Raw genomic sequence first — 16898 nt, forward strand, 5'->3', positions numbered from 1 at the left:
CTATCTTTGGATCAGTATTCTAAGAACAAAGCTCCAAAGTGATCTTTTAAGTTTCAAAATGCCCCGATGTAAATAATATACTAAATTTCACTAACTTGGAATATTGAGGATAAGATTTACCTGAGATGGAAAGTCTGATGCAATTAACATTCTTATAGTAACACATTAATTTTTAAACTAGTGGCCAAATAAGTACCATGAACCAATGAGTTATATAAATACAATGGCCTGAATTATATAAACATGCAAGTCCTTCAAAATACTGAAACTACAGGAATTTGAAGTGCAAAAAATTCCTTAAAATCCTTAACTTCTAGACTTCCGATTGGAAAAAATGAAATTCTAGCCTGGATTCCTTTAGTTAGGGGCTGACAACTTTTTCTAGATAGAAAATATTTTAGGCTTGAGTGCCACACAGTCTCTTTTGCAACTACTCTCTTTTGCAACTACTCATCTCTGTCATTGTTGCATAAACACAGCCATAGATAATATGTAGAAAAGTAGGGGCAGCTGGTTCCAATAAACTTTTGTTTTCTTTTTTTCTTTCCTTTTTTTACAACAACAGGCAGCCTGTAGAAGAAAAATGACATCCCAGCTGGATACCAGAAAGATTCTTCAGTAATGAGGATGGCCAAGGCTGGAAGATGGAGATGGATGAGCACTGCAAGATTCCAGAGTAAAACAGATAAAAGAACAGGAAGGTATATGGCCAATATGATTTCATCTGTCTTAAATCCTTAATATCCAGTAGCCACTGTGGGACAGTTCTGTCCATCCTTAATTACTATATTATTGGCTGGAGTTACTGACTGGTTTTTAGGTCACTGAAGCACCAGGGTTCCTATAGAGAGCTACTGAGCAAAGTACTTATTCACAATTTTCAGTCTAACTAAAACCTTTAAGAAAATTTAGACTTTGAGAATTCTAAGTCTTTAGCACAGAATGATGTGAAATTACTGATGTTAGTGTTGTGTCGTAAGAACCAAGAAGAAAATTAAATGAACCAATCACGATTCCAAAATTCTCCAGAGGTTTAATAAATTCTGTAGTACCAGTTTCTCTTCCTTGCTCATCTGTTTCCGAGCTTCCGACTGGGCTTTGAAATACTGGCTCATCTGGGTAAAATCACATTTGCTTAGGTTGGTGATAATATTCTTCTCTTCATTAGTCATTTCCTAGTCAAAAGAAAACAGGGAGATGAAAGAAAAACAACTACACTACACTAGTAAGTCCTTGGGTTTCTTTGCGAATATACCCAAGCACCATTTTTTCAGTCAAAGGTTTCTCGAAGTAGCCAATCTCAATTAATGAATTTTGAAAAAACAAAAAAACACAGTTGTATTTCTTTATTATGAAATATGTATTTAATAATATTAAAATGTTTTAAAATGACTTATCATGGAAAAAAATGAACTCTTATGTGGTTTCTTAGACTCCGTGGCACACTGTCCCCAGGCGTATGAATACAAGTTTGGAATTCCATACTGATTCTCTCTTAGAAACATTACCCCTATTCTATTCATTTATTAAATTTGCTTTTCAGAGCTAGTTCAGGAAGTAAACTTTACTGCTGCCTCTGTCCACATTATCCAAATTGAGAATAATGAGATTTTAAAAAATCACCTAGGCAAATATAGTATATGTTGTTTCAAGAGTAGAAAGTACCTAGAACAAATGAGCAAGAATTAACAGGGAGTGAACAGGGAGTGGGACATCAGATTAACATTTCTCTTTGCAACAGCAGACACGGGGCAGTCCTGCAGAGACAAACTTTCCTATGCGCAACTAGAGTTGAGGTTTTCTGTTTGGCCTAATCTCATAACCCCCTACCTGCCATCACATGACAGCCGATAGCAAAGATATACGAGTATTCTTTTTTTCTTTTTTTTTTGAGACGGAGTCTGGCTCTGTCACCCAGGTTGGAGTGCAGTGGCACAATTTCGGCTCACTGCAAGCTCCGCCTCCCGGGTTCACGCCATTCTCCTGACTCAGCCTCCCGAGTAGCTGGGACTACAAGCACCCGCCATCACACCCGGCTAATTTTTCTATTTTATAGTAGAGACAGGGTTTCACCATGTTAGCCAGGATGGTCTCAATCTCCTGACCCTGTGATCCACCTGCCTTGGCTTCCCTAAGTGCTGGGATTACAGGCGTGAGCCACTGCACCCGGCCGATATTCAAGTATTCTTATTGGACCGAAACCCTACATAATATAGTAAATGAAGACAAAAAGTGCACAACTTTAAATACAGCAAAATCCATAAAACTCAAAATTTTACATCAGGAAATGTTTTGCAAAATAATTATTTATTACTTCATACTTGATTGTTTTGCAAGCTACTAAGATATTAACACATGGGCTACAGTACCTTTCTCCAGTCTTTAAAGAAATTTTTCCTAAATATTTCCTTAGTAGTATATTCATGGTCGAGCATTTTTGCAAAGAACGTAGCTACTTCTTCTGCTTTGGGGCTCAGCTTCATGACTTTACCTAGAGAAAAAAGTGGTTCCAAAAAGTGAGGTATAGTATTCATGTTCTAAGTATAAATACCCAGGGCTAGCGAATTCTCTTTAATAATGGTTTGCCTTCTCATGGTATATAAAGGTCTGGTGACACATAGTAACAACAACAACAAAGACAACATACTGATTTATATCTACTTGTACAAATTCTCCTTCCTTTAGCATATATTTACCTGGGTCATTCTCTGGAGACTATGCCAGTTAATTGTTCCCAGGTGCCTGCTCAGGACAGGGATGACCTGGGGGAGGCCCAGTCACTCTTCCTTTTCCTTTCAGCAAGCAGGGTCCTTTACACCTCTTCAATGGTTTTTAAAAATCAAATCCTCAGAGGGACTCCTGCCACTGCTAAGCTAAGCAGCCTCTGTTCAAGAAGGGGAGGAAGGGATAGGGCAGGGAGTGGAAGAAAGGAATTGTGGGGAAAAGAAATAGGCATCTTTCTTCTTCAAAGTTAGGTGGGTGGAATATGAATAAAAAATATATATCCATACTAGGCAAGCCCAGATTTCCCATATGAAAAGCCTAAATAAGACCTTCTTCTAGAAGCTTGCTATTCAACAGTGGCTCACAGACCAGCAGCACTGGCATCACACTGGAGTTTGTTAGAAATGCAGAATCCCAGTCCCCCTCCTAGACCTCCTGAATCCTATACAGAAATTGCATTTTAACGAGACTTGGATGCACACTAGAGTTTGCAATACACTGCTATGGAACATGGGTACCATGATGCTGCCTCTTTCAGGGAACCAGGATGCATCCACAGCACAAGGGATGACTGGAGTTCCTGGTGTATCCAGTTGTTTATGTAAAAGCTGTCTGAAGGGGCTGGGCGCGGTGGCTCATGCCTATAATCCCAGCACTTTGGGAGGCTGAGGCAGGCAGATCACTTGAGGTCAGGAGTTCCAGATCAGCCTGGCCAACACGGCAAAACCCCATCTCTACTAAAAATATAAAAAATTAGCCGGACGTGGTGGTGGGAGCCTGTAACTCCAGCTACTCAGGAGGCTGAGGCTTGAGAATCACTTGAACCCAGAAGGCAGGGGTTGCAGTGAGCCAAGATGGTACCACTGCACTTCAGCCTGGGCGACAAACCGAGACTCTGTCTCAAACAAACAAACAAAAAGCTGTCTAAAGGGACTCAGATGTTTCACAATGAAAGCTGCTAACTGGTAAAGAAAATCTGAATAGGGCCTAGGGGTTTTATGTACCTGACTTAGTTAATAAAGCAATGAAAGAAAAGTACTTGGGAATTTAATCCACTTTTCAAACAGAATGCTTTTGTCAGTACTCTTAGCACCAATTTCCATTTTTTCTTAAAAATCCAACTTTACAACATCACCTGGAACCAATCAATGCTATACTAAGAGCATCTGGCTATACTTAAAATGAGGTTAACTATAAATCCACCACCTTACTATTACACAGGTATTAATAATTCACCAAGGGTGCCCACATTCTTTATAGAAAACTAAAATTTAACCAGAAATCCATTAATTTTGAAACTCAGAAAACATCTTATCTCATAATGATTTGCAATCTGACTGCAGGGGTGTAGAGAACTATAGCACAAAATTGAAACAGTTATAATAAAAAGAGCCCACTTTGGACACCATTAACTTAAAAGGCCAACAGGTGGCGCAGTTGCCCCCATCAACCCCCAAGCTTCTGCTTTGGAAGGAAGACACTTTGGGGAAGATTGGCTGTGTATTAAAAGATTCCCTGAACTTCTTTAGAAAACTGTAACATGTTTCCAATATAACGGAAAACATTAAGTCATTAGAAATAAAATAAATGAAATAAAATAGCAAGAAAAAAATGTAAACTGTTTTCAGGTCTGTTTGGTATAAAATAAATGTTAACACCATTAAAACAAAAATGTGGCTGAGCATGGTGGTTCACGCCTGTAATCCCACCACTTTAGGAGGCGGTGAGAGGATCACTTCAGGTCAGGAGTTCGAGACCAGCTTGACCAACACGGTAAAACCTCGTCTCTATTAAAAATATAAAAATTAGGTGTAGTGGCATGTGCCTGTAATTTCAGCTACTAGGGAGGCTGAGGCATGAGAATCGTTTGAACCGTGGAGGTGGAGGTTGCAGTGAGCCAAGATCGTGCCACTGCACTCCAGCCTGGGTGACAGTGTGACTCTGTATCAAATAAATAAATATAAAAATAAATTTAAAAAATTTTTAAAATGAGACTTTGGGCTGTTTTACTGAATTCTGTCCCAATAGAGGAAGAAGCAACTGTGACTCCTCCTATTTTAGACGAGCTGTCAAAAGATGAAATGATGGCTCCCTGCAGTAGAGTAGTGGGAGGATGACTGGAAGGTTCCTGGCAATGTTAACACTTTGTGGAAAAGGCCGAGCTCCAGGAAAAGGAAACTGCTGAGTCAAAGCTGTAAGCTGAAGGTCCTTAGAGGAGGCAGTAATTCACTGCTTCAGCTAGCCCATGCCCCACCTCCCTGGCAGGTTCTAAAGGAGTCTAAGAATTCTCCTCCCCAGAGAGTAGGCAGCACTTACTGTATCAGTTTGAAGTAAAGTCAAATATGACTTCTTGACTTACTACAGAGTAAGAGTTCACACAAAGAGAAGAAATCCCAGCGGAGGACCAACTGAGAAAATGCTGGAGACTGGGCAAGAATGGGAGGAAAGGACTATGGCAACCTGTGAACTAGACCAGGCCTCTGCTTCCCATCTTGAAAAGGAAGAGAAACCCCAAGACGAGGGAATTTAGCTTTCCCTCCCATCACTCTGAACCTCAAAGTGAGGCTTTACCAGCTGAGCATCCTAAAGCTCCTGGTGAGTCCAGACCAGGGCTATGGACTACACTTTGAGATGGTGCTCTTCAAGGTCCTAGGCCCTTTCTCTTAATTAGGAGTTTTGGCTTTGAATTATACTTAAGAGTCTCCAGGAATGACCACTGTGAGGGCTGAAAAGAACTATCTTAGGCTCTCTGGTCAACAGTTCAAAACCTTTACGTAATATAAGCATTTGCCAGAGACTATGGAGTCCTGTTAGGCTGCAAACTCCCCAAGATCAGGGTCTAAGTCAGTAGTACTATCCACTGCTGGGTGTTGATGTCTGAACACAAATACATTCAATAAATATGTTGTTTTATTTATTTATTATTTTATTTTTTGAGGCAGGGTCTCACTCTGTCACACAGGCTGGAGGGGAGTGGCGCGATCTGGGCTCACTGTAACCTTCGCCTCCTGGGCTTAAGCGATCCTCCCACCTTAGCCTCCCGAGTAGCTGGGACTACACGCGTGTACCACCACACTTGGGTAATAAATATGTCATTAAAAAAAACAAATTTCAGCTTGCCAAGTCTGGCATTTTCCTCAGCTGCAGACCCAGCCCTTTAGTGTAAACTACTACCTAGGCCTACAAGCACTGGTGGACCTACGGCCACTACTGGTGGAAAGAGAGATGCACCAGAACACTTGAGTGTTCACCACTGACGCTTTTCAGCAGTTATCCTGCCCAGTGATTCTCAAAGTTTGGTCAGCAGACCACTTGGTTCAGAAGTACTCAATCCCACCCCACAACTTTTTCTTTTTGGTGGGGGCAGTGGGATGGGTGAGAAGAAAACAGTGGGGGGTTGAGGGTGGGAAAAATGGTGGAGAAATGGGGAGGTGAAATAACAGTGGGCAAAAGATGGTGGCAAGACAAGTGGAGGTGGAAGAGGAATGGTGGGGAAAGGAGAAGGGGGACTGTGGGGAAAGGGGACAGAAGAAGAGGGAAGGATGGTTGGGAAAGGGGAAAGAAGAGGGTCGGTGGGGAAGGGAAAAGAAGCCCACCCCACAACTATTAAATGGGCTCAGATCCACTCTGTTGAGTCGTAAGCACATAAGGGTATGAGGAACAATGCTCTAACCATTCCCAGATAAAACTCATGGAATGAAGAAAATCAGTTATTACCATCTACATACTGCTACACTGCCAACAGGAGGCATGTCAAAGGCTACCCTCAAATCCTTCAACCCAAGGATAGAAATACCAACGACAGATAAAGGACAATTCTGAGGGTTCTAAGCGACCCAGGCAGGGCATTTCTTTAAAGCAGCTCATCAGACTTGACTGTACATATATCAAAGGCATAGTGTTATGCTACACAGAATAAGTGACAGATGCCTACCAGCCTTATCTAGAGATTGATAGCAGACTATTAATCCTCAACCATATACTAGTACTGTTTCTAGTGATGAGCAGCTTGCCCGATTGCATTATTATATTGCTAACATAAAATACTACCATTCAAGTGAGGATTTTCTAATAACTCTTGCAAAGAGTCACTCCCTAGAAATGAAGTTCAGATCAAAACCTTCAGCTTGTGGACCACACACTGTGAGCCATGTTGACAAACCTTTTTTGGACTATGTAGGGAAGACATGAACAGCCCCTTTTTCATGGCACTTTTTCAGCAGCAAATGGGCCTTTAAGAGTTAACACCTGATGCCCCTTCCTCAGAATCGCATGGCAATAAAACAAAATGAAATAAAAAGGATTATCTATTATATAGGATCCTTCCTTGTTTTCTATTCCTAAATAGAAGCAGATTTCTTTTCTTGGCCAAGAATCAAGAACCTTGAAACAACTCACCATCATAGTAAAACTTGACACTCTCTGGAAGAGGCTCATATGGTGGGGCAAATACTGGACCTTTATGTTCTAGGAATTTCCACTTGATGCCTTCAGGATAGCGCTCTTCTTCCCACCTTTAAAAGACAAAGCACAACCTCATTTAGTGATCACCTTGCCTAACATGGGGGTCTCATCACTGATTAAATGCCAAGTAATTATCCGCGCAACTGATTAGTGCTCTGGAATGACTTCTGGGCCTCACATTCAAGGCCTGGATCAAAAGAACCAGTGTCTCTCATTTTGAAAACGCCAACACTCGCAAGAAAGATGAAATACTGTGGTGAATAAAGGAAAATACATTTCAACAGCTCAGTTCAAGGATACTGGACAGAAGAGATCAACAATGAAGGAGCTCAGCAACAAGGGAGGGACATGAAAATGTCAACAGCTGTTTTACCACAATGGCATACATGACACAGGGATTGTTCACATTGTTCATAAGTAGGCTAAGGCCTCCTCAGAGTGGTGATGTCAGATGGAAGGTACAGGAGAGAACAACCCTATGAGAAAGGACATAAAGCAAGAAGACTAGGAAATGACAGCTTAACTGGGGCATGTTGAGTTTAAGGTACTTATGGATTACCTGGAACTATCTAGCAAACACTGATAAGTGAATCTAAAGCTCAGTGGAAACAACTTTTTGAAAATGTATTTTTAAATTGGTTGAACATAAGAGAAAAAATGAGTAATACAATAAACACCATATACGCCTGTAACCCCAGCACTTTGGGAGGCTGAGGCGGGCGGACCACGAGGTCAGGAGGTCGATACCAGCCTGGGCAATGTGATGAAACCCCGTTTCTACTAAAAATACGAAAATTAGCCGGGCATGGTGGCGCGCACCTGTAGTCCCAGCTGCTCGGGAGGCTGAGGCACGAGAATTGCTTGAACCCAGGAGGCAGAGGTTGCAGTGAGCCAAGATCGTGCCACTGCACTCCAGCCTGAGCAAGAGAGTGAGACTCCATCTCAAAAAAAAAAAAAAAAAGTTAATAATTTGCAAAATTTCCTATTTTAGCTGAACCATTTTCAAAGTTAGTTGCAGATTTGATACTTCACCACTAAATATTTTTCAGCAAGTATCTCCATAAAAATAATATTCTTCCACATAACCACAAAACTATTATCACATCTAACAAAATTAATAACTTCCTAGTGTAATTCTAATATCCAGTCCATATTAAAAACTGCCCTATTTGATCGAAATTTATTTTATAGACCAGGATCCAACTCAGGCTCACATACTGCAACTGGTTGATATGTCTCAAGTTTCTTTTACTCTAATAGATAACTAACTTACTACCCTCATATTTACTTTCCAAGTCCAATATTTTATTTATTTTATTTTATTTTATCAATCATTCAGCCATGGAACAAGTTCAATTTTAAACAAAGTTCAGAAACATCAAATAAAAATTACATGTATCAAACCATATTGTAACAATGGTATTACTATAAAACCACAGTCAACATATATGGTCAAATGATTTACAACAAGGATGCTTAAGACCATTCAATGGAGAAAGAACAGTCTTTTCAACAATAGTGCTGGCAAAATAATCAAACTGGGTCTTTACATTATACACAAATATTAATTCAAAACGGATCAAAGACCTAAATATAAGAGCAAAAGTATAAAACTCTTGGAAGACACATAGGGAAAAAGCTTCACAATATTGGATTTGACAGTGATTTATTGGATATGACACGTAAAACACAGGTAACAGAAAGAATAAATGAATTGCGGCTGGACACAGTACCTCACACCTGTAAACCCCGCACTTTGGGAGGCTGGGGTGGGCGGATCACTTGAGGACAGTAGTGCGAGACCAGCCTGGCCAACATGGCGAGACCTCTGTCTCTACTAAAAATACAAACATTATCCAGGGATGGGGGCACACGCCTGTAATCCCAGCTACTCCAGAGACTGAGACACAAGAATCGCTTGAACCTGGGAGGCGAAGGTTGTAGTGAGCCGAGATCACGCGACTGCACTCCAGCCTGGGCAACAGAGAGACACTCTGTCTCAATAAATAAATAAACTGAACTTCACTGAACTTAAAAGCTTCTGTGCATCAAAGGACACTTCAAGAGAGTGAAAGACAACTCACAGAATGGGAGAAAATATCTGTAAATCATGTATCTGATAAAGGGTTAACATACAAAATATATAAAGAGCTCCTCCATCTCAACAACCCACCCAATTAAAAAAATGGGCAAAGCCTCAGTCTTAAGGTGGAGGAAAAAAAAGATAAAATAAAAAATAGGGGCTCGGCATGGTGGCTCACGCCTGTAATCCCAATACTTTGGGAGGCCGAGGCGGGCAGAAGGGATCACTTCAGGTCAGGAGTTCGAGACCAGCCTGGCCAACATGGCAAAATTCTGTATCTATTAAAAATTCAAAAAATTAGCCGAGTGTGGTGGTGCATGCCTATAATCTCAGCTACTCAGGAGGCTGAGGCATGAGAATCACGTGAACCCGGGAGGCAGTGGTTGCAGTGAGCCAAGACTACACCACTGCACTCCAGCCTGGGCAACAGAGCAAGATTCTGTCTCCAAAAAAAAAAAAAAAAAAAAAAAAAGTGTGGGGGTGGGGAGTTGGGGCAAAGAACTTGAATGGACATTTTTCTAAAGAAGATATACAAGTGGCCAATAAGTACCTGAAAAAATACTCAACATCACTAATCATTAGGAAAATACCAATCAAAACCACAATGAGATACCACTCATACTCATAAGGATGGCAATAAAACAAAAAATAACAAGCATTGGTGAAGATGTAGGGAAGCTAGCACCCTTGTGTGGTCCTGGTAGGAACGTAAAAAGGTGCAGCCAATGTGGAAAAGATAGTACAGCAGTTCCTCAAAAAGTTAAGCATCCAAATGCCACATGACCCAGCAATTCCATTCCCAGGAACATGCCCATAAATACTTGTACACAAATGATCACAGCAGCACTATCTGCAACAGCCAAAGGCAGAAATAACCCGTGTCCATCAAAAGATGAATGAATAAACAAAATGCAGTATAAACAATGGAATATTTAGCCTTTAAAAGTCAGAAAATTCTGAAACACACTACAACAGGGATGAGCGCTGACATTCTGTTAAGTGAAATAAGTCAGTCACAAAGGACAAATACTGTATGACTATTAATACGAGTTACCAAGAGTAGTCAAATTCATAGAGACAGAAAGTAGAATGGTGCTTACCAAGAACTGGGGGGAATAGGCTGGGCACGGTGGCTCACGCCTGTAATACCAGCACTTTGGGAGGCCGAGGTGGGCAGATGACCTGAGGTCGGGAGTTTCAGACCAGCCTGGCCAACATGGCAAAACCCCATCTCTACTAAAAATGTAAAAAAATTAGCCGGGCATGGTGGTGGGAGCCTGTAATCCCAGCGACTCAGGAGGCTGAGGCAGGAGAATTGCTCCAACCCAGGAGGCGAAGCTTGCAGTGAACCGAGATCGCACCATTGCATTCCCACCTGGGCAACAGAGCAAAACTCCGTCAAAAAAAAAAAAAAAAAAAAAGAACTGGGGCAACAGAGAAGTGGGAAATTGTTAATAACTACGGAGTTTTGGTTTTGCAAGATGAAGAGTTCTAGAGATGGTGATGGTGCACAACAATATGAATGTACTTAATGCCACTGAATTGTACACTTAAAAATGGTTAAGATAAATGTTATGTCATATGTATTTTACACAAATAATTTAAACAAAAATAAAGATTTAGTAGAATCTTAGACCTCAGAACATTAAAGATCTTCTATAATTAATCTACCACTTTTTCAGATATTGATATATTAATAAAAAGATCTCAATGTAGGAACTTGCCCAGTCCTACAGTCTATTACTCTCCAAATAGAGAAAATATACATATAGGTAGGTGTATGAGAGCATTTGCAAGGAGCCTCTCATAGAATGGGAGAAAATATCTGTAAATCATGTATCTGATAAAGGGTTAACATACAAAACATATACAGAGCTCCTACATCTCAACAAACAGACATGTAGCAGTCATGGAGTAACCGTGAGGAGATTCAGAACGCCACACTTTCCCTTATCCTGGGACTTTGGCACCATTCTTCTCTTCAACTACAGTGGTTTTTGTTTGTTTGTTTGTTTGTTTTTTGAGACAGAGTCTCGCTCTGTTGCCCAGGCTGGAGTGCAGTGGTGCGATCTCCACTCACTGCAAGCTCTGCCTCCAGGGTTCATACCATTCTTGCGCCTCAGTCTCCTGAGTACCTGGGATTACAGGCGCCCGCCACCATGCCCAGCTAATTTTGTTTTTTTATTTTTAGCAGAGATGGGGTTTCACTGTGATAGCCAGAATGGTCTCGTCTACTGACCTCATGATCTGCCCACCTCAGCCTTCCAAAGTGCTGGGATTACAGGCATAAGCCACCGTGCCCGGTCCTACAGTGTTTTTAAATGAAGACTCCAAACTGTTTTTACAATTCCTATTTCAACATGTGTATCTTCAAGACCCACAGCAACTTCTTTACCATTTAAGTAAATTAAGAGATTCAACAAATCACAACGCTAAACCTCAGTTTAAACAGAAAGAGCATGTCTTTCAATTAGCTCATGTGACTGGGTTGACAGCTATTATTGTACAAATAAAAGCAAACAGTTTTGTCCTTTAAGCCTCCCCATGCGTGCATATATTCCCCCCAAATTTAAAAACAAACAAACAAAAACATGTACTTAGACATCAAAATGGCTTCCCTTTGGCAGCTTGACTGGAATAATCAAGTACCAATTTAATAATAACATTTGCTTGGAAGGGGAAAGGTGGAAAAGTGCTAGAAATATAAAGACAGGAAAGCAAACTCCATGTGCTTTTTAAAATCAAGTTCCCTTGCAGTTAGCAAGCACTTCACAGTATGCTATAAAACTCTTATTTAATTTTTTTAAATTTAGAAATAAAGGTCACATGCTATAGATTCTGAATGCTAATCCTTGAAATTAAGGGCAGTTTTTCTGGTTTGAGCAAAATGTCAATAATCCGTATTCCATAAATTTCTTATCACTATCATTGACCACATATTTATGAGTCTTGGTCTTGCAACACTAATTCCTTACAACATTATAGTCCTGACTCCTCACAGCATTTTACCTTTGCTAAGAGATTCAAAACCCCATTTAAAGTCACACCTAACACCTGCAATAAACTCCCCAGGTTCTAATTCTTTATGATGAATCATCTGTTGAGAATTAACTTGCAACTTATATTCCCACAGGTCAGCTCTGATACAAAAGCGTACTTAATTAACCCAACAATGCTAAAACTCTGTTCAGCTACAATGGCCAACAGTTAAAAATCAGGACATCTGGGATAAACAGGATTTCATGTATGAACCCAAGCACACTGCCACCACTAATAACAATGTTTCTATGGAGATAATGTGATATAGCAAAGAAACCCTGAAGGACCTGGACCTTTTCCAATCGAACAATTACCAATGGAGGGAGATAAAGATCAGAGTAAGTGTTTTTTTTCCTGGTAAGGATAAACAGTTCTGCGGACTTAGAAGGAAAGCAAAAGATATGCAAATTTGTCAAGCTTGTAAAGTGTGTACTTATTTTAGTGGGACAGCATAAGGAATAGTTAACATAAGAGTTTCTGCCATTTAAGTTCCCGACTAGGTCATCAGTGGCAGTCACTGAGGACTGGATAACTGACTTCAGAGTACAATACGCAGCCTCTAGCTATCAGTTAAGAGGCTCTTCATTCCTATTTTAAACTCCAAAAACTCGACGTGCCATTCAACCATTGTGCTTGAAAAGAATGTGCAAGGTTTAACCATCACACCTGAGAAATGATAGAAGCTGTAGCGAAGTCTGCTCATCCCTCAAAAAACAACTTTTAGTTAAAGACCAGCCAGTTCCCCTTTAACCCAAAATAAGAATAAAAACCAAAAGTCATGGTCTCTCAGAGAGAATGTGTGCCAACACTGATAAGGATTTCAACCACAAAAGCAAAATTAGGCTCCTAAACCCCTCAAGGGCACCTAATTCTACACATAGAAGGCCGGACCCAGTGCACTTGCCTGGATTCCAAGAAGAGCCAAAGCTCTGAAGTAAAGGGGAGACAGCAGGAAGCTCCTGATAAGGAAATTTATTTGTTCATTTAACAAGCATTTATTGAGTACCTACCACAGAACCCTGACTGATGAATTTACTAACGTACCATTCTCTTAACTCCAAGTAACAACCCCTAATTTACACAATCACTTTATTTCTAAAAATCATTTTCTTAAAGATCAAGATAACTGAAAATGTTGTATTAGTTCTAAAGAAAAGTGACATAAAAACAAGGAAAATAAACTCATGTTTTTTTTCGAGACAGAGACTTGCTTTGTTGCCCAGGCTGGAGTGCAGTGATGCAATCTCGGCTCACTGCAACCTCCACGTCCCGGGTTCAAGCAATTCTCCCACCTCATCCTCCCAAGTAGCTGGGATTAAGGTGCATGCCATCATGCCCAGCTATTTTTTATATTTTTTTAGTAGAGATAGTTTCACCATGTTAGCCAGGTTGGTCTCGAACTCCTGACCTTGTGATCCACCCACCTTGGCCTCCCAAAGTCCTGGGATTATAGGCATGAGCCACTGTGCCCTGTTTTTTTTTTTTTTTTTTTTTTTGAGAGATGGAGTCTCGCTCTGTCACCCAGGCTGGAGTGTGGTGGCATGATCTCACCTCACTGCAACCTCCTCCTCCCAGGTGCCAGTGATTCTCCTGCCTCAGCCTCCCAAGTAGCTGGGACTACAGGTGCACGCCACCACACCTGGCTAATTTTTGTATTTTTAGCAGAGATGAGGTTTCGCCATGTTGGCCAGGTTGGTATCAAACTCCTAACCTCAGGTGATTCACCAGCCTCAGCCTCCCAAAGTGCTGGGATTACAGGTATGAGCCACCGCACCTGGCCTTCTTTTACTTTCTGACTCTGACCTCTAGAAAGAGCCAGGGTTCCTCTGCTCTGTGATACTCCTTTTCTATACTTCCCATTTAATCCCATGATGCCATAGCAACATGCCAATCACACAGCTGTCACTGTGTGGCCACACTTCTGCCACTTTGGCTCTCCTCTCTGCCACCTTCCTGGTCAGTGCTCTTTCTCCTCCCTTTCCTCAGAGGTGCTGTGGACATCAAAGTTCTAAATTACAAAAGCCATAAAGGCACATAAACAGGTTTGGAAGGCTATATAACGAGTTATGAACAGTGATTACCTCAAAGCTGGAAAGCTGGAAAGGAAAATGAGAATGGGAGAAGAGAGGTACAGGTGACTTTGATTTTTACTCTAACTATTAAATCTCTCAATCATTTGAGTTTTTTCATCATAAACACAAAATCATGTACTGTTGGTATAGTAAATAGTAGAATATGTTAACAGAAATAAGTATTTTTTAAAAACATGTTTATTTCAAGATTCTAAACACCAAAAGTAGAAAAGTTCTCCACCTAAACACACTTCTCAAGAGCGACCAGCTATGACTAAACTGTCCTTCATAAAGATTGAATTTTCACTCCTACAGGGAGGGAGAATGCTTGTTTTCTCATATTCACAACTCTAGATATTTTCATTTGTTAATCTTCCCCAATCTAAGAGGCATTAAAAAAAGATTTATCATTTTTTTGCATCTTTGATTACTTATGAAGTTGATATTTTTAGATGTTTATTAACCATTTATTTTACTAAACTGTCTGTTCCTCACATTCTGATTAGACCATTCCTTTCACACCTGTTTTAAAAGAGCTTTTTTTCATATTAGGAATATCAGCCCTTTGTATTGCAAATACTTTGCTTTTTTTCTTTTTTAATGGCATGAAGTTGTCCATCTGCCATAAATTGAACTTTGATGTATCAAATGTAAAACACCTTTCCTTATGGCTCTGGTTATGTCCTGCTTCAAAGGATCGTCACGATTGCACAATTATAAAAATATTCACCCACGTTTTCTTGTTGAGGTTTCTTCTGTTGTTGAACAAACAGGCAGTTTTCCCAACATGACTTACATAATAATCTATCCTTTCCCTATGATTTTAAATGTATCTGTACTCTCTTCGTATGCTAAATTCCCACCTATACATAGGTCTGCTTCTACAGTCCATTCTGTTCACAGTGGTGGAAACCAGTTTGAGATCCAATAGATTTAGAGCCAGTTAATGATTTCACTAGAAGTTGGAAAACTTATTTCAAATGTTATTCTAGAGAAACTGTTTTAAGTATTTTACCCCAAATATCAGGATATTAATTTTAATAACTCAATATTCTTGCTTCGTAAGGATATGCAATAAAAGAGGTGGCATTTTAACCCAGTGCTGAAATGTTACCATTTCCACTTCTGCTCCTCTTCTTTCTTCGGCTTCTTTTTCTTGTTATCTGGCTCAGGAACTTTTTTATCTTTATCTTTATTCTTGGGTTTTCTCAATTTACCATCCTACAAAGAAACATGGTGAGAAAGCACTTAAATAAGGACTGATCACACTTCTGGAGGCAGTTTTTGGGAGCCACGAGGAAGAAAAATTGTAATCACAGTGTATTAGAACTAAAGAGGATCTCAGGTCTACTCCTCTCATTTGACAGATGAATAACAATGTACTGGTGCTCTGTTCTAGAGCAGTATTTCCTAAAATTTCCTGACAAACGACTACCTGAGAAAGCAGTTAAAAAAACACTCTGCAGGGGAAGAGACTTGGAAACTATATATATATATTTTTTTAAACCTCAAAGGAGTTTGGAAAAGTACTGCTCTAGAGAGTAATCCGAGTGTACTTTCCTCACTTACGTTTTTCCTCACTTATGTTTAATCCTACTCATCTTTAAACCTCTTCTAGTACAATCAAATAACGGCTATACAAGGCTTTGCATTAGATATTTAGCATTCAGTATGAAAGAAAATTCCCAGTTGATTTAGTTGAGTATAGTTCTATCGCTGCTGCTTGTATACACAAAGTCATGATGCAGTAAGCAAGTATTTCAGAGGTTCTAAAATGATACCAATTCCTATGGTGGTATTTCTTTATGGCTCTTCTTTGAACTCTGAATGTAAATGAGCTGATCATAGTGGCACAAAAAAAGGGTATCAAACCTAAACAGGCAGAATTCACCAATACAGAGATATATCTCAAAACATACACACAAAACCCAAACAAAAATGTAATATTCAACAAGTGAAGATCCCACTCAGAATCTGAACTCTTTCAAAGAATATTTTCCTGTGTCCTACCTATTCAACATAATTTAACTATTTATTCAGTCTTTATTCAACAAGTTTAAAGGTGGTTTTGAACAATCTTAAAATCAATTAAAGAGTGGCACAGCTGGAAAGTGTATGGACGGGTCCATTTAACCACTTCCAGTTACAAGCAAGGACTCTGAAATAGGTTTTTTCACTTGATAAAGGTCATACAGCTGTTATTAACTATGATAAGAGCCTAACTTTATGAGAAAAATAACAGAATGTGACTTAAACGGCAATAAATGGAATAAACATTTTAGACCCTCATAATAGGAGAGCAATCAAGATAGGAATAGAAAAAAGAGGAAAAGCTTACAGTACCACCCATATTTTAAAACAGGCATGGAGAATATAAATATGTGGGTATGTTTGCGAGAAGGTACTACAGGATCACATTAATTCAGATAATGTTTACTACTTAGGGTGAAACACACCACAGGAAAGGGAAATGTTTTTCGGTGAAGATACTCTAAACAGCTTCTGAGTAGGCATGC

General features: G+C 39.9%; 1 protein-coding gene and 1 long non-coding RNA gene across 2 annotated transcripts in view; one reads left to right on the forward strand and one right to left on the reverse strand.

The window, feature by feature from the left end:
- The window catches only part of LOC112632713, a 36738-nt gene extending 35342 nt beyond the window's left edge, over positions 1-1396 (forward strand). The window contains exon 7 of the long non-coding RNA XR_003121436.1: positions 566-1396. This is a non-coding gene — a long non-coding RNA (uncharacterized LOC112632713). The remainder of the gene's footprint in view (positions 1-565) is intronic.
- TOP1 (DNA topoisomerase I) overlaps positions 1-16898 on the reverse strand; it is a 94697-nt gene that overhangs the window by 23326 nt on the left and 54473 nt on the right. Inside the window, exons 8-11 of the mRNA XM_025398620.1 lie at positions 15497-15603; positions 7123-7238; positions 2370-2491; positions 1053-1175 (exon numbers count right to left, since the gene is read on the reverse strand). Coding sequence (XP_025254405.1) covers positions 1053-1175; positions 2370-2491; positions 7123-7238; positions 15497-15603 — 468 coding nt within the window. The remainder of the gene's footprint in view (positions 1-1052; positions 1176-2369; positions 2492-7122; positions 7239-15496; positions 15604-16898) is intronic.

This window comes from Theropithecus gelada, chromosome 10 (assembly GCF_003255815.1).
Source record: "Theropithecus gelada isolate Dixy chromosome 10, Tgel_1.0, whole genome shotgun sequence".
NCBI lineage: Eukaryota > Metazoa > Chordata > Mammalia > Primates > Cercopithecidae > Theropithecus > Theropithecus gelada.